Genomic DNA, 19492 nt, shown 5'->3' on the forward strand with positions numbered 1-19492 from the left:
ATTTTTTAAAATATGTATTAAATTCATGATGTGTAGTGATTTTTTCATGAAATGATCATATATTAGTAATTGATTTTTAAAATACAGAAAAACAACAATCACAATGAAAAAATGTTATAAATACATTGTACATTTTAAATAATTAATAGCATTATGTATAAATAGTTTAAATGTAAATTAGATAACTAAAATTAAAATGAAAGATCAATGCAATTAACACTAAACACTAGAGTCTATTTGATAACCATTTCGATTAATGTCTAGAGTCTATTTGATAACCATTTCGATTTTTGATTAAAAAGGTAAGCTTATAATAGCTAAATAAATTGTGGATTTAATATAAAAAAATACAAGTGAAAATATATACATATAGAAAAACAACTCATTAAGTGGTGCAGATTAATAGATAAAATACACAAATAGCAAACTTTATTCAACGATGTGTTGTTCATTCCCTATTAAAACAAAAAATTTAGCAGCCCGGCTAAGCTAAGAAGACATGAGGAGATGGTGCAAGAGAGCTCATTGGTGTGATTTTCCTTTCCTTTTTACAACACCTTCAAGGACAGGATAGTGCAGAACCAGAACAAAGGATAGAAGAAACATTTGTCCAAACATGTCCTCAAAATTCCTCTCCTTCACCATCTTCCTCATCCCACCCACAAAGCAAATCATATTCCACACAGCCATTACAAACAGAGGAGCCATCAGCACTGCAGCTCCCTGCAAATCAAACTTCCCCTTCTCGTATTTGTCCATCTTCTCTTTGTCTATTGCCTTGTTTGTCAAGTTCAAGTCCATCTTCTTCATTCCTGTTATCTTCATCATGGCGTCTACGAGCCCAAACAAGCAGGCAGAAACTGACTTCACTACCCAGATTCGCAGCTCGTTCCACCATGTCTTCAAGTTGCCATCGCTCGAGAGGACCTCGATCAGGTGTTGGACAAGGGAAGAAACGAATATGGCGACAAACACAGCAAACCATGGATCTGAAGGCTGCAAATTCAGAACAGTCTGATGTAAAAACGCACACAGAAAGATTTTTAGTTTATGTTCAAAGTTGAGAGATTTTCTTTACCTTGGGATACAAAGGGATGCCTTTCAAGAAGCCCCACTGAGGAATCACTCCATACAAGACAAATGCAACTGAAAGCAAAGAAGAGAATGTGAAGTAGGCGTAGGACATGCTTTGGAGAATGGACATCCTCGAGACGCCGTATGTGAGAGGACTAAACTTAGAGAAAGCGACTTGAAACAACTCAGAGCTCCATTTTAGCATCTGAACCATGGCGTCTTTCATGTCGACAGGGCTGCAACCAAGGAAGCATGGTCGCTTCGGGTATAGATAAACAGAAGTCCATCCTCTGCATTGCAGCAGGTACCCAGTGAACGTGCTCTCCAATAAACAATCGTATGAGAATCCAATCTGAACCATCCAAAGAATGTAACTCAAGTTTCAGCATCACCATTTAGAAATAACTCAAGTTGAATACTTAAACTACAGCAAGATTTGCTTAAAGATAACAAGTTATGGTATCTATAATCTTTAATACACATCCTTTTCTCACTTGTAGGTTGGAAAATCAAACATAAGACTTAATAAGTGATGATCAAGAATTCAAACATATTTCATCCCAATACCATGTTAAACTAACAACTAGACTAAAAAACTGAAGCATGTTTAATCTTTTATACTAACTGTTTGAACATACTTGAAAAGATAACTTGCCTTTTTGCCCCATTCTGTCTTGTCCTCATAAGAACAGGACGCCAATGCCACGGCTTCATTCAATATCTCATCAGTTGGATATTCCTTTTTCACCTCCATCGAATCAACAAACTTTTGGGATCGACCAAAAACTTTTCCTGGCTCCAGGTCAAACTTCTCTGGAATTTACAAAATAGAGCAAGGTGCATTAGAAACAGAAGCAGTATGATTTAAATCAAAACAGAGAGATCTTCCCAGATTTACCTTCTTGATTAGGACTCCCAAACAACGCTTTCCTCCTCAAGAAATATCCAGTACCGGACATCACTGGCCCTCTTAACCCATCCATTCCACACCACTTAGTCTAAAAACAAAAATCCACAAACATGGCATTATGACAAACACCTAATCTGCAAAAACCTCCACTAAAAGCAAATAGATAAACATATCAATTTACCTTGAAAGCAGGTCTGGCTTGGTTATCATAGATATCATTCTTGCTAATATTGTAGAAAACTTGGGGGAACTGGACAAATCCGAGAGAGCTCGAAACAGTGGATTCGAGATAGAAGCACATCGCTTGTTTAACTGATGTTGGGTCATTGCAGTGCATATCGCAATCCAAAACCAGTAAAATGGGGTTATTGCTGATCAATCCGGAGACGCGAACCTGAAATCGCAACAATTAGGGATTCAATTTCGGCGCGAGGATAAAGGAACCAAATTATACAGAGTGACAGCGGGAAGAGGAGGAACTCACGAGGGTGTTGACGTTGCCGGCTTTGTACCTGTGAGGAACCGATGGTCTTCTCTCTCGGGAGACATAGACGAGCAACGGCTGCCGGAACCCTTCTCCGTCGTGTTTTCCGTCGAGTATGATCTACAGTGGCAATACAAAATTCGTCTTTATTATTACTATTATTTTTAAAAAAACGTCTTTTTTTCAGTTATTAAAATTAGCATAAATTATTTTCTAATATTTGGGTTATTTTTTGATTTTTATCGTTAAAAATTAAAATGACTATTATCAAAGAGAAAGAATATTTCTAAAAAAAAAAGAGAGAAAGAATAAAAAAAGTTTAAAGTAAATATGGGAGAAATGATTAAGAGACTGTTCAGAAATATTTTCATTTAGATCAGAAAATAATTAAATTACGTATAGTTCGACTAATTCGGAGGACAGTCGTAGATGACCACATGAACTTTCCATATTCGCTTGTTAAAGAAATACATTTCTTAACTTTTAACTTTTTTTCTAATAAATTGATAAACTTTGAAGGTATAATACATCTATTAAAAGACAATCTATTAAAATGGCTCAGTTAAAGTCTTCCATAAAGAAATTTGTTAATGAGAGGGATTGTTTTATTAAAATATTTAGATGCATATAATATACTACACCTATAATGATTTGATTTTATTGATAAATTTATGTATCTAGAAGGTGACATGAGCACGCATTTAAATATGTTATTAAAATAATTCTTTGATTGACATATTTGACTTTTTGTCAACAAATTTTGAAAGGATCTAAATAAAAATATTTAATACAACTTAGAATAAAATTGATAATTTCAAAAGATTTACTATCCACCTAATTTTCTTAAATAACTATTTTTTTCATTATATCTAATATAAAAGGGGTCATAGGATAAACTTTTTCTTCCTATTTTACCTTTTCAATTTAAATTATTTTGAAGATTATTTTGTCCTAAAGATAAAAATTTCTCCCTCGACGTCTCATTCTCTTCCTCCCAGACCAGCGACTCCAATTTCTCCTTTTTTTTCTTTTTTTCCTCTTAATTCAATTTTATTTTTATTATTTAATCATGTTAAAAAATTAGTGAGGTAAATATGAGATACAAAAAAGGTCAAATTATATTACAAATTTTAATTATTTAATCAATTTTTAAATTTTTATACTTTAAAATAAAATTATGAAATTTCATTTCGTACTAATAAAAAGCATGCATGTGGAACCCTTGTCCTTATTGGACCTTTTTACTGGTGGGAATCATGGTGCCGATTCCACTGTCAAATTTGTAAATGCAGCTATTTGATCAATTTCTCGTTACTCGAGCCTTATTATATTATTTTCAAATTAAACCCTACTTTAATATAATATAATCTGTTTATTTATTTATTCAACATGAGAATTGAAACCTCCCCATCTAATCTTCAACTTCTTTGTAGAAAAATATATGTCTTTTGAGTAAAATAAAAATACATGATATGATATGCAACATCAGATGGTTGGTAAATAGTTATTATATCGAAAAAGCCTAATACTTATTCACAACGCTCAATAAAATATTTTATTTTACCTCAAAGAAAATCTTTAGAATTATTTTATAATAAGTAGTTGCAGACCAAAAGTTCTCGAATTATGTAAATTTATCAGTAAAAAATTTTCATTTTTCTGGATTAAATTATAGGTTGGGTTTGATGTGCCCAGAGGATAATATTGGTAAATAGAAATCGACCATTCTTATATTTTAAGTAGATGAAATAAATGTTGAAAGGAGCGAAGATAGATTATTTTTTAAAAAAAAAAATTAAATAACTATCAAATTTTTAATAAGGCTTGTATAAATGATTTGTACGAAACAACTAATAAGAGATAATTTATCTCATCTAATATATACCTAATAATTATTACCCAGAAAATTCTCAAATATGAATCTAATAATTATTACTCAATAATTTTTACATTTGGAATCTAAATCTACCAATTTTCAGTGGAGAATATATTTTACGGAAAGATGGATCAGCTTCTATGTTCGTGATGACCACGAAGTTTAAGATTTCTTAATTTCTTTGAAATACATAAAGGAATATTTCTTTTTAAATACTTATCTTTTTTATTCGTAAATTGTTAATAGATTTCTTTTAGTAGAATGAGACTCGAAATCACATGTTTTTTTAGTTAAGTTATTCAGCTATGTTAGGGTTGGCAAATTTTTTTTAAAACAATTAATAGATTAGTGAGCACATAAATATTTTTTCTAATTCTTGTGGCAGAATCCGTACCTCCACGCGAGCGGATCGGTCCTTGACGACGCGATTGTTGTCGTTCTCCATTCCAAATCTTTCCAAATCTTTCTTCATCGCTTCGTATTTGTTCTGTAATGAAATCGAAGATTAATTAAGAATCAATCAGATCCGATAAACCCTAAATTGAAAATTTACAGAATGGAGATGAAAAACGAATCGTGGGACCTTAATTTCTTTCTCCTCTGCTACGAATTTGTCGTCTCGAAAGATCCGCTCGTCGTCGGCCAGCGCCGAGAAGTAAACTTCAGGACATCTCGAGTTAATTCCGTATTCTTTACAGAAAGGGACCCACGCCTTCGCGAAATCACCGGCTTGTTTCACGGCGTACAGAGTAACCGGAGACCCGCCGTCGTCGGAGAGATACACGGCGAGCTTCTCCGGCGGGTAGTCCAGAGCCAGAGACGACAGAACCGTGTTCATCACCTCCACCGTCGGCTCTTTCGCCGGATCCGCCGTGCAGACGAACACGTCGACGCCGGGAAACTCCTCTTTGCCCGGAAGATTCTCCGGCGAGACGGAGCGGGACACCGGCCGCCATCGGAACGACTGCGTTAGGAGCCAGACGAAGGCGAAGAGAAGTTCGGCGACGGTGACGAGTGCCCAAGGCAGGGGATTGGCGACGGCTTTGCGGCGGAGAAGAGCGGCGGTCCGGTAGTAGAGGAGGGAGAGAACGGCGGTGAAGTGGAGGAGCATGTGAAGCCGGTTGAAAACCATTGTCCATTGGTGGACTGTGCGGGTATGGAGGGAGAAGAACGCCATTTTTGCTTCTTCGAGCTCTCTGGTTCACAGTCACCAGGAAGCAAATAAATAGCTAATAAAATCTCAAATTTCAGCTTCTTTATTTTTTTTTCCCCTAAAGTAAATTCTATTTATTTATTAAATATCAATCCACATTTCCAATATCAGACTTGACATCAACAAATCGACATTCATTGGGTATTTGCAGAAAAAATATATATATTAATAAAATATAAAAATAAAACAAAACATCACTAATATTAATATTAGTTAAAATTATCTATTGACATTAATATTAATTTGAAATTAAGATCTTAATATTTTAAATCGACATCTATATTTGTAGTAAATTATTTAAAGGTAAATAAATTTATTGTGAACAATAATTTTAGTTTGTTTCTTTCTCCTGGAGCTAGTACTGATAATTTTTTATAATTTTTATTCCATAGCACTGTTTTTAAATATTTATTTTAAAATTATCACAACCTTTCATTTTTATGACACTATATGTATAAGTTGACTTTTTTTTTACTGAATTTAATTTTAATTATATTACTACATTTACCATATATATTATTTTTATATTATTTAATATAAATATCTCAAATTTTTAACCGGTTAAATTGGTTGATGTATTTTATTACAATGTGAGTTATAAATTTATAATCTTAATTTCAATTTTTTACTTTTATTAAAGTTTTGATTTATATTTTATTGATTTTTTCTTTCTTTTTATGTACTTTTTTACTTTTATTATTATTATTGGATTTCCTTGAGTCTAATTATTACTTAAAAAGGATGCCGATTATATTTAACATATTTCGTAGGAGTACGGGTAGTGGTCTTTGTCATGGGCAATTTAGACATTTTCTTTGTTCTTCTGATACGCACATTTAAAACGTGACAGCAATAAGCATTTATTTGGCGATGAATAGTCTTTATTTTTATTATTATTTAAAAAAAACAGAATAGTCTTTTTGTTTTTTTCCTTTTTTGAGGCAAAAACAGAGGTCTTTATTTTGTTTTATTTGAAAATAAAAATTAATAAAGCAGCAACAATATACCAAATTTTATCTCTAATCTTTTCATGTGACTCTCAATTCGCCTTTCGATCTTCCATTTTAATTAAGTTTCTCAAATTTATGTATTATAATTTTATAATTAGGTCATTTGAAAAAAGAATATATTTTTTTTAACTTTTGTTACAAAAAACTTATGTCTCAACTGCTGATCATTCGCGTGTCCATGTGTTAAATAATATTAATACAATAATATTTTAATAATTCATCAACTTTTACTTACCTATTATAACAAATTTCATCAAATAATCTAATTTATAATTTTTAAAACAGTAAAATTGAAAATTTTAAAATTTTAAGAATAGAAATGAGAAATGTCAAAAATATTAGAGACTATGGTATATATTTTACTTAAAAGATTAGAGATTATTGTTTATATTTTGAATTATATATGTTCAAGTTGCATAAAGATTTTTTCTAGGAGGTGTATATGTTTTCACATTTTGTATTGATATTCACTTTAGAAATTGTTTCTAGTAGGTCATTTAATATATAGTATAAAAAAAGGTCATTTAATATATGATATTTCATAAATATTCATGATTTTCAATATTTAAAAATATAGATTTTGAAATTTGAATTAAAATTTTTTGTCCCCAAACTATCCTTAACTAATTTATTATATTTTCTAAATATTTTTTTAAAATGAATTAATCATCGTTTAATACTCACTTTTGTGATTATTATGAAATTTTTATTTTTATAAAGTATTTAACAAATATAGAAAATATATTTAATTTTATTATTATATTCTTATTATTTTGGATTTTTGTTATCAAAATTTATTTTCAAATTTCACTTACAGGCAAGGTTTTAAATGTTGATGTCGATGTCTCAATTTCATGGAAATATCGATAAAATGTCGATGTCGATAGATATTTCTGTAAAAATTAGAGAAATTAAAAAATCGTAAAAATATTTAAATTAACAAATAAATATTTTTTTATTTCAAAATAAATTTAAAATAATTAATATTAATATTATATATATATATATATATATTAGTGACTTTTTTTTTTTTGACAAAATGTATATATTAGTGCCATTTAGTATTTTCATATTTTGTCGATTTTTTTATACTATAATGAAAATGTCGATTTACCCTTCATATCGATGTCGAATCCATGAAAACATGAATATGTCGATGAAAATGTCAACATGTCGACGAATATTTAAAATCATGCTAATGGATGATATGTCACGAATTCTCTATGTTCAAGCAAGATTTGTGAAGTTCCGACGGTATATTCCTTCAAGACGACCAATTCTTCAATCATTTCGGTGGCGTTTTCCTTCCCATCTTCAATCATTTCAGTGACTTTATTTCATTGTTTCGGGGGCTCTTTTTAGTTTTTCGACAACCCATCTCTCTTCCAACGATCCATTAATTTTTCCGACGGCTTAAATCTCTTTCCCGATGACCCATTAATATTTCCGACATGTTATTTCAATTTTCCAATGACCATTAGTTTTCCAGCGACAATTATACAATATATATGTTTTAATCCAATCTACGCTATAATAAATATATACTCTGTTCAATAGATTATAAATACATACCTCTAATTGGTATATAATAAACTATTATGTTATATAATATATACCTTTTATTACAAAGCATACGTAGCATATACTCAAGATATACTATCATTCATAACACTATAAATTGTCTACAAAACAATATCATTGAGGAATGATTTAACATTAACAGTACCGAAATATTACACTAAAAAAATCTATATATTTCTTTTTCTTTTTATTTATTAAAAATATATCACCATATTTAAATTGATGATTTATGTTTGTAATTCTTCTTAAAGGGATCCCTTTATTGACAAAATTATAAGTATTTAAAATTTTAGATACTTTTGTAATCAGGAGGTTAAAAATAGGCGAGTTGTGTTCTTAGTATTTAAAATTATAAGTATTTAAAACTTGATTAGTATATATTTAATCGAGTGGTTAAGTTTTGAAAAGATATTTTAATTGAAATCCACTATTTTACAGAAATCTCAGAACATCATGGGTGCTTTAATTTTATAAAGAAGATTTTTTTAATTTTTTATGTGAACCATCTTTCTAACATATATTTCAAAATGAAAAAATGTATATATATTAATATTCACACAATCTTTTTTTTAATCAACCCATCTTTTAACTTTCAATTTTGTGTTCGATAAATCTCTACATTTGATTCCGTCGCTATAATACTTACTATATTATTTAAAGTTTACACGACGAATTAATATTGAATAGGTTTAAACATTGTGGTGTATGTATTAAAAAGATAGAATTAATAAAATGGACCTATTAAATATAAAATTCAAAATTCAAAGATTTATCATAAATTTTTTAAATATTAAGACTAGCTAAACAGAGTTTTGAAAATTAACTGACTTATTACAAATTTTTAAAAATATATATATATAATGATTTAAAAGTATAAAAAAATATTATATACCATTCTAAGGGTTTAGCGCCAATAGATATTTAATTAAAATGAGGAGAAACAGCCTAATAATTGCAGTAATGAAGTCACGTGTTTGCTACTACAACTTGTGTACCAAAATTACCAAAATAATTATAATAATAATAAATAAAACTTGTGTAAGAGAAGACACGTGGGCGCCCATTTCAATCCATGTTTTTTACAACAAAAGCATTTCAACCATCCACGACCAAAAGTTAAAATTCGATCCCTACCAATTTAAATAACGATTGAAGACCTGAACTTTTAGGAGTAAAAATTTAATTTATATACTTTAAAATCAGTAACGATTTGTAAGAAAAAAAAAATTAACGAGTGATTTATTCTTATTTGCAAGAGACTGAATTGAAAAATTGAACTAATTTAAAGTTGAATTAACAATATAATTTATAGTTTAATTTGTACATGTGGATCAATCATATCATACTTTCGTCAGGCCGTAGGTACATAGAATGTATTTGATTTAACTTACTAAATGATTTTAGAGGGTTAAACTTTTTTTTTCTATTAATCTAATTTGTTGGTAACAAATAAAAATCACTTTTGAAGCGATCCAATTGGATTTTTAATCGTTTTTTGAAAAATCATTTTAAAGTTGATTCTAAAAAATGTGATTCAGAAAGTGATCAAGAATTATTTAATTATATTTGTATATCATTTTTAGATATAATGTAATAAATTTGTGATTATGTAAACTGAGACACAAGTACGTTAACGAAACCTAATTATACCCCTTCAAAAAAGAGAAAGCAAACTAAAACTAAAACTAACTATATAAAAAAAATCTTTTAATTTTTTAAAAATATTTAAAGAGTTAGAAGACATATCAAACTCACTTTTTGGATCTTTTACTTGACGCTTAAGAGGTATAATATGAAAATTTTATTTCTTTGATGTTTTTTTTCCCTGAATCAAAATAAAAAATAAAAAAAACTTATTCGTATTATTTGTAAAAGATATTGAGAATCGAAATAGAACCCAGATATATAATAATTGCTAGAATATTCCATTCTTATTTTTAACTATTCAAGACTACGCTTTATTTTCAAATTTGAGGTGATCTATCCATTATATTTATAATTGATTAAACACCCATGAGAATAATGTTGATACTTATATAAGTGTAGAGTTCAGTTCGATCAAATTAAAAATTCATATACATAGTTACTTTTCCCGCAATTTTTTTAAATTTCGACTTCTTTTGTTTACCGGTTAAATTACCCAAAAAAAAAACCACCTTAGATTTTGCTGTTTATTTAAAAAATATAGATTTATCTTTCTAAGGTTTCAATATACCTAATATATACCTTTCATCCTTTATAAACGTCTCAAAAATTATCTTTTGAGCAAATATTCATTAATATATTGAATAAAAAATTTACGTGACAATTAATGAAAACTTGTAAGTAATTATTGATACCATCACAATTTGACATTTAGCATGGAACGTCATTGTCTTTATTTGTCAAATTTTTACTTTCTACCACATCAATTTTTTGTTCAAGATATTAACGGATGTTTATACAAAATAGTATCTTTTTTAACCTTTGTGAAATGTCAAATTTAGATTGAAACTTATGAAAAAGATAAGAATTTTATTATTATTATTATTATTATTATTATTATTATTATTATTATTATTATTTCTTTTTGAGAAGAAACGATAAGAATATTTTTTATATGATGCAAAAAGTTTTTTTTTTCATTTTATAAAATTATATTAATTCTCCTTTCCATCATCACAGGTTGAATTTTTATCCAACTTTTACCATAAAATTAATTCTTGTGACCCAGAACTAGTTGAAAGTTTCCAGACCAAAAACTTAATTAGTCGTATTGGGAAGACTAAAGTCTCAACATTTAATTTTATGGTTAATTAAATAAACAATATCATATTGTTGTGATGTCCAAACAAAGTTGAGATGATGAATTAATCATAGATGTAACATGTCTAAGTTCAACAAGTAATTATCGAAGAAAATAGATACTCGTCTTTATTATTTAATGAAAAATCCTAACAAATAAAAACTCTTCTGAAGAAGAGTCTGACGACGAGAGTATTGCTCACCTGATTAAGACATTACATTATTTTCTCTCTTTAAAAGTCACGAGTCTAACTCTCATTTTCTTCGGGCGAAAATTCCTTCGAGGATAGGATAACACATAATCAGAGCAAGGGATATCAAAACTATCTGTCCAAACATCTCCTCAAAATTACTCTTCCCCACAGCCAGCCTCCATGTGCCACCCACAAGGCAAATCGTATTCCAAATAGCCAGCACAAAAAATGGAACCATCAACACTGCAGCTCCTTCCAAATCAAACTTCCCCTTCTCATACTTTTCAAGTTTCTCTTTATCCACAGCTTTGTTGGTCAAGCTCAGGTTCATCTTCTTCATCTTCAACATCTTTAGCACCGCGTCCACCAGTCCGAACAAGCACGGCGAAACCGTTCGGATAATGTAGATCCGCTGTTCATTCCACCATGTCCTCAAGGTGCCATTGCTAGAGAGCACATCAAGCAAGTGATGGAAGAGGGAAGAGACGTACACAATGGCGAACACAGCGAACCACCCGTCCGAGACCTGATGAAAATTCCACCAGTTCGACCATGCGGTTAGTAACGAAAAACAAGAAACGAGAAATATAGGACTCGTTTGATAAAATTACTGTTTCTTGTTTCTGTATCTTCATTTTTCATGAATAAAAATGAATTGCATAGCTCAAACATCCAATAATTTGAGAGTATGATAAAATAATTTTTTTTATTTATGTTTTGGAGCAAATTGGAAATGGAAATAAGAAAGGAGAAACTTATTTTGATTGTTCTAAAACTTTTATACAATTTTGAAAATGTTTTCAAAAAATGAGAAACAACAAACATAGTTAGTTGTAAAATATTTAAATTTTTTAAAAAAAAATTGAAAACAAGAAACGAGAAACTGAAATGTTACCAAACGAGTCTATAGGAACTATTTGGTAACGTTCTCATTTCTTATTACTCATTCTGATTTTTCTTAAGAAATTTAACCATTTTGCAACTAACTATTTTTATTGTTTCTCCTTTTCTAAGAACAACATAAATCTTCTTTCTTATTCTCATTCCTAATCTATTCCAAATCACAACTAAAATATTGTTTTCTGGAGGAATCATGCAATTTATTTTTCTTTATTAAAAATAAAAAAGAAGAACAAAAAACAAGAACGTTGTCAAACAGATCGATGATTACCTTGGGAAAGAAGGGAATGCCCGTCAACAAACCCCATTGCGGAACGAGGCCATAGAGAACAACAGCAATGGACAACAATGGAGTCAATGCGAAATAGGCATAGCACATGCTGTGAAGAATGGACATTCTTGAGACGCCATAGGTGAGAGGACTGAGCTTTGATCCAGCGGTTCTGAACAATTCAGAAGACCATTTCAGCTGTTGAACCATGGCATCTTTCATGTCAATGGTGGCGCACCCCAGAAAACATGGCCTGTTTGGATACAAGTATACAGAACTCCACCCCCTGCACTGCAATATATACCCTGTGAATGTGCTCTCCAGCATACACGCATATGAGTATCCCATCTGCACCAAATTAAGAATGGAAATATTACCTAATATTGGTTTGTTTTGTTATATAGTTTTTATAAATATTTTCAAAATTTCTAAAAAATAGGTTAAAAAATACTTTTAGTCCCTATATTTTCACTAAAGTAACAATTTAGTTCCTAAACTTTAGTTTGTTACGATTTAGTCTATGTACTTTTAAATTGGTAACAATTTAGTATTTTAACTTTAATACGTAATAATTTAGTCCTTGTAATTTAAAGTTAATCACGATTTAATCCTTATCGTAAAACTTTTTTTTGTTAAATTTCTTACATACAGATTGATAGACTAAACATGGACCAAATATGTTTATAAATTAGAAAGATTAAATTGTTATAGGATAAAATTTAACACTTAATTTTAATAAATTTTGTTACGATAGAGATTAAATTGTTACAAATTTTAAACTACAGGGACTAAATCATTACAAGCTAAAGTTCGTGGACTAAATGGTTATTTAACTGTCAAAACCAGCATAGCTCAAGTGGTTAAGACACCCAGTTAGAAGTTGTTTAACTTTTGGGACATATTAATGAGATGGAAGATTGAAATTTTCTTAAAAATCTCTAATTAAACTTGCCTCTTTTCCCCATTCTGTGTTTTGCTCGTAGAAACAAGAGGCCAAACTTTCAGCTTCTTTTAACATCTCCTCCACAGGATATTCCATGATCTGTTTGTCCTTCAGTGATTCTACAAACTTGTGGGAAGTACCATAAACTTCTCTGCTGTTTTTGCCATTAAACCTATCTGTAAAGGAAGAAAAGGAAAAAAGAAATGTGAAGAAGAAGAAGATATGAATAAATTAAGTAGATAGTAACAGAATAATGGTGTAATATGGTAGTGTACCTGGTTGATTAAGACTCTCAAACAAAGCTTTTCTTTTCAAGTAGTAGCCAGTTCCAGACATTACTGGACCTCTCAACCCATCCATCCCCTGCCATTTTGTCTGAAACAAGACACCACAAAATTAAATTAAAGATTTCAAAACTCAAATTGAGTACTGTTAAGATCTCGTTGAAAATATTAAGAGACTTGACAAGGTTTATAAATATATGAGTTTATATAGGAGATCTCCACATTCTCAAAATGGTATGATATTATTGTATGCTTTGGCATAATCCTCGCAACTTTATTTTGGTTTTACCTAAAAGACCTCAAATCAATGATGTTGTCCCTCGCATATATACCGATGATTTTTTCCTTTCATAGTCAATGGTAGGACGACTTTGTTTGCACCTTACAAATTCAACACTCTTTTCGTTGTTAAAATCATGAATGTTAAAATATTATTAGAACCCAACAAACTCAAACGAGCGGTCTTATCCAAAAAGAAAAAAAAGATCTGATCAAGATTGGTGAACTGAAACAGACTATTATCTGTGACTATGTTAACGATCTAACATCGATGATTTAACTAGATTTATAAATATATAGACTACTTCTCTAATTATCGGTACCTTGAAAGCTGATCGAGCTTGGCCATCGTAGATGTCATTCTTGCTAACGTTATAGAAAATCTGGGGAAACTGAACGAAAGCAAGAGAGGACATTTTTTGATCTAAATGGAAACACATTGCTTGCTTGGCCGATGTTGGGTCGTTGCACACCATGTCGCAGTCCAACACCAATAAGAACGGGTTATTGCTTATCATCGCAGACACTCGAATCTGTCCTAAAAAATCCGTTTGATAAGCATTATTTTGTTTTTTTTTCCAACTATTTTTTAAGTTTAATTTTAAAAAATCAAATAGTTATCCAACAGAGCCGGGTGATCGGGTATAGAGAAAGAACTCACAAGGCTATTGACGTTGCCGGCTTTGTACTGGTGAGGAATTGAGGGCCTTCTCTCCCTAGAGACATACACGAGCAAAGGCATCCGGTCGTTTTCTCCATTTCTCCGACCGTCAAGAATTATCTGCATACGAAAATACCCACGTGGACAAGTGACTATCAATATTAATTGAGAGGAAAAATGTCTCTAACAAACACACAAAATCGTTAGTATGAGTTTAGCTCATCGATTAAGGTATCTTACTAATTCTTTTGAGGTTGGAAGTTGAATCTTCATTCTCACATTTATTGTACTCAAAAGAAGAAGGAAGAAAAAGCGCACACACACAAAACTTTCCGTTCTCATGCTATCTCACGACATGTTACACAAAAGTACCAAACCTTAAATTGATATCTATAATGTTGAATTAGGATTCAGTGTAAAAATTTAAATGCGTAGGTTAGAGTAAATTTAATATGGTAACCAACACATTTGATCTCAAGTCTCTGTGTAATTTTAAAATATTAACCAGATTATTAGAGTTATTAATTTGCAGTTGTTTCTACCTTTTTCACTTTTATATGCACCTTTGATTTATGCAGGAACGTAGCCTATGTAAAAGGGGCTGCATCCTTTTCTGATTTAACAAGCCTGAAATATAGAGTTGTCCTTATTCCTTTAAAATTTGTAATAATCAATATCTGAACTTTAGTATAAATAATAATTTGGTCTTTCTAATAATTTAAAATATAAAGCAATTTAATTTCTAAAGCTTTAAAGTTGTAAAAATGTTAGTTTCCACTTTGAAAAATCTCAATTTCAAACTATCCAACTAGATCATTAAAGACTACTAAATCATGCTGTAAGTTTAAAAATTAAGTCACTAATTCAATTAAAGAAACATTCCAAATGTTTTTGTTTTTCTAACATTTAATATGATATTTATATTTTTTATCAATAAAATCAAACTATGTGGTTAATAGTCAACATTTTTCCTAGTGTGTGGGGAGAGATTTCGAACTCACAACCTCATGATTGGAAGTAAGTATTTGAGCTATGCTCGCTTTGACTTAATAGTCAACATTGTATCTTATAGGACTGCTATTAAATTTTTATCAATATGAGATAGAAAGGTATAAAGAAAGAACTTTCTTTTGTCCTTTTTTTTAACAAATTCATGGTACATACCTCCACCAAAGCAGATCTGTCTGGCACAATACGAGTGTTTTTCTCTTCTTCTCCAAATCTTTCGATGTTCTTCTTCAACTCTTCATATTTCACCTATCCGAAGCAAACTTTCAAAATCGTAGACAGTACATGTAGTATTTTTCTTTGAAAAGTTCGGGTAATGATCGGTTTGTTGTCCAAAAATTTTGACAGATTTTTAAATAAATTTTATGGTTTTCTTAGTATGGTGGATATTCGAATGTACAATCTTCTAATTAGACGTGTCTTAATCCGTCAAGCTATACTCAAATTTTCATGAATTTCATTGTTTGTCATGTGAATTTGAATGCTTTGAAATTATATGTTTTTAAAGTCAAAATTTCTTGGATTTTATATAAGTTTGTGTAATTTTAAAATAAATTACTTATTTAATTTTTTTATAAATAAATTAAGATTAAACACTTAGATAATTTTTTATTTTTTTTCTTTAGGAGAAACATTCAAATATAGTGACTTAGGGCTCGTTTGATAACGTTGTTGTTTCTTGTTTCTGTTTCTTTATTTTTAACGAAGAAAAATGTGTTGCATGGTTTCAACCTCCAAGAATTCAAGTAAGATAAAACAATGGTTTTTATTTATGTTTTGGAACAAATTGGAAATGGTAACAAGAAAAGAGAAACTTGTTTTGATTGTTCCCATGATTTCTATACAATTGTGAGAATGTTCTCAAAAAATGAGAAACAAGAAATAGAGTTAGTTGTAAAATAGTTAGATTTCTTGAGAAAATTGGAAACTATAAACAAGAAAGGCAACGTTAACTTCATTTTAAATCTTTCTTGGTAAAAATAAAAGATTAGGAAAATTTACAAAAACTACCCCTAGACAATAGAGTTATTATTTATTTTATTACCACGATAGAGTTGTTACAATCCCACTCTCAAACTTTTGATTAGACTCTCAGACTTTTAATTTAATTAATCACCTTCTTATACTTAATTACCTTTTTTTTTTTTACAGGAACCACCTTCTTGTACTTAATGATTACAATTAAACCTTTAAATACTGCAAAATGAACCGGCTACACTTAACTACTGTTACAAGAATTATAGGACTCAGCAATCAAACTCTAATTTTTTACATAAATTTACCAAAATTTTTAATAGTTAATATTATTTAAAATTCTATAAAGTTAAAAACATTATGTTATATTATAACAATCTTATAAATTTTGTAGTACAATAAATTCAAAGTATGGAGTTTAAATCACTGACCTCAAGAGAATTAAAATGTGTTAATATTACTGTCTCAATAGCTAACAATCTTATAATTCAAAGATTTTATTTTAACAACCTTTATAGTTAAATGTCTTTAGTGCATTTTATCATATTTAAGCATTTAATTGCAAGGGTGATTAAGCAAATTAAAAATTTGAGTTTCTAATTATAACAACTTTGAGGTAGTTTTGCAATTATCTAAAAATTGAAAATATTTGATCAAATCTCTCAAAAGAACTCTTTGCAAAAAAAATAATAATAATAATAAATAATTTAAATTTAAATTAAAAAAAAAAATCTCTCGAAAGAACCCACCTTGAGTTGACTCTCTTCTGATCGGAATTCATCGCTCCGGAGAAGCCGCTCGTCGTCGGAGAAGGAGGAGAAGTAAGCCTCCGGCGACCTACAAATCAACCCATACTTTCTGCAGAAAGGAATCCACGACTCAGCAAATTTCGCCGCTTCTCTCGTACCATACAGCGTCACCGGAGCGCCGCCGTCATCGGAAAGATACACGGCAAGCTTCTCCGGCGGGTAGTCGATACCCAGAGCGGACAGCACCGTGTTCAACACCTCCACCGTCGGCTCTTTCTTCGGGTCCACCGTGCAAACGAACACGTCGACGCCGGGCAACTCCAAGCCCGGAGGAATATTCTCCGGCGAGACTGACCGCGAGACGAGGCGCCACCGGAAGGACTGCCCGAGAACCCAAACGAAAGTGAAGATGAGTTCGGCGACGGCGATGAGAACCCAACCGGCGGGAGAGAGGTTGTCGCCGGCGAATAGGCGGATGATTCGGTAGTAAAGAAGGAGGAGTACGGCGGCGAAGTGGAGGAGCATGTGAATTCTGTTGAAGAGCATCTGACCTCGCCGGACTGTGCACGTATGCAGGGAGAGGGAAGCCATTTTTGCCGGCGTTGAGCCTTTTTTTTTTTTTTTTAACGCAGCCTGTGACCCCAAATAAAGAAAGTATTAGTGGGCCCACCCAACCCAATTTTTTATTTTTCCTTTTCTATTTTGATAAGAAATAACCCAACTTTAAGTGGCTGAAAAATTTTAATGAAATTTTATTAGTCTATGAAATGAAAAAGAAAAAAAAAATTACACGCACGAGAAAAAGGTGGTACCTAAAGAAGTAAAAGACAAGGGCATGTGAGAACAGAAGCTCGTTGAATTGTTTGGTGGCACTGTAACAAAATGCATCGCCCAAAAATTTTACCCTCACTAGCTTTTTGTTTCAAAAACTTTTTAAAAGAAAGGTAAAATTAATTACAAAACATATATTTAGTACCAAATTAATAAGATTTACACAAAAATGATATTAGAGTGTGGACTTTGTTTACTGACATGAACGATGAATTTTATCAACAAAAAAAATAAATAAATAAATAAAAAGGTGGGATCGAAAATTTGTGTACTACCATACTAAAAATCCCAAAGGAAGTGGAATCCATTGATGGGAAAAAATCACGTGATAAACGCTGGAAATTTGAAGTTGTCCTTTGTGTCTCGAGATTTAGGAGCCAAAATTTTGGCGTCCCACTAATAATTGAACTATCAAGATTCAAAAATCTTCGTATCCTCTAATAACCCCTTAATATAAATTTGAGATGTGTACGCTATATTATTTAAATAATACATAAATTTGATTCAATTCTAAAAGTAACTTTTTTAAAAAAAATAATAATAATAATTTTCTTAAAAGTTATTTTAGTAACACTATGCTGTATAAAACACTTACTACCACTCTTAAGATCGATCATTTCAACCCCGCGTCTTGATTAAAAAAATCATATTTTTTCGTACTTTTTGTAAGACTTGTAAGGATAAGGACCTTTCTATGAACTAATTTCATAATTTAATATTTATTTTAGTACAATATATATAGGAGTAAAGTTTCGAATTCACGACATTTTAATAAAAAGAATAGATACCTTAATTAATTCATTTATATTCGATTTTCTTCGTAATTTAACATTTGGTTGGAGTAGATTGTGGTCTGAAAAGAAAACTGTTGAAGCTTCCCGTTTATGGAGTTATTTTGTCACATCCTGACTGTAAATGGTCTTATCTTATCTTTTCACGAAGTTCAGAACCAGTGATGACATTTTGTCTGGATTTTACTAACAATTTTCGTTTTTTCGAAAATTACATTAGAGATTACAAGAATATTGTAAGTTTTTAAAAATAAGAATTACGGTAGTTTTGAAAATATTTACCCAAATAGTCCTGGTGTTGACAATTTGTCAGAATATTGTTGTTTCTCTTTTTAAAAAAATCAAATTTAACATGAAATTGGTAAGATGTATAGATTGTTATCTAAATTATCAATTTCATCAAATTACACCTTAAATTTTAATCAATATTGCAATCTTTATCATAAATTACTATACAAATATGTTATAATATTTACCCTCAAGTAAGTTTCAGTTTGAAAATTTGTTGAAAAAGGTATTCTTATGTGTCAAATGTATTATAAAATATATATTTAGTCTCATATTAATAAAATTCAAACTCTCGTAGAATTATTTAATGGTCGATTTTATATGGATTAATCAAATTAATTTTTAATGCAAAGCTTGAAAGGGAGTCTCTGAATACTTTCCACGAG

The 19492-nt window shown here is 30.3% G+C and overlaps 2 protein-coding genes across 2 annotated transcripts; both read right to left on the reverse strand.

Annotated features, from left to right (window-relative positions):
- Positions 1-412: 412 nt before the first annotated feature.
- LOC111009798 (quillaic acid 3-O-glycosyltransferase CSL1-like) lies at positions 413-5553 on the reverse strand. The gene is made up of 8 exons (XM_088126226.1): positions 4928-5553; positions 4739-4831; positions 2469-2588; positions 2166-2378; positions 1973-2072; positions 1730-1887; positions 1079-1426; positions 413-996 (listed from the first exon to the last, which is right to left on the reverse strand). The coding sequence occupies exons 1-8, from the start codon at positions 5519-5521 to the stop codon at positions 523-525; spliced, it is 2100 nt and encodes a 699-aa protein (XP_087982352.1). The 5' UTR covers positions 5522-5553; the 3' UTR covers positions 413-522.
- A 5482-nt stretch (positions 5554-11035) lies between these two features.
- LOC111009740 (quillaic acid 3-O-glycosyltransferase CSL1) lies at positions 11036-17856 on the reverse strand. The gene is made up of 8 exons (XM_022282932.2): positions 17197-17856; positions 15629-15721; positions 14465-14584; positions 14127-14336; positions 13516-13615; positions 13250-13416; positions 12298-12645; positions 11036-11652 (listed from the first exon to the last, which is right to left on the reverse strand). The coding sequence occupies exons 1-8, from the start codon at positions 17785-17787 to the stop codon at positions 11188-11190; spliced, it is 2094 nt and encodes a 697-aa protein (XP_022138624.2). The 5' UTR covers positions 17788-17856; the 3' UTR covers positions 11036-11187.
- Between the last annotated feature and the right edge of the window lie 1636 nt (positions 17857-19492).

This window comes from Momordica charantia (assembly GCF_013281855.1).
Source record: "Momordica charantia cultivar OHB3-1 chromosome 7 unlocalized genomic scaffold, Mcharantia_2.0 BLBB01000007.1, whole genome shotgun sequence".
Lineage (NCBI taxonomy): Eukaryota > Viridiplantae > Streptophyta > Magnoliopsida > Cucurbitales > Cucurbitaceae > Momordica > Momordica charantia.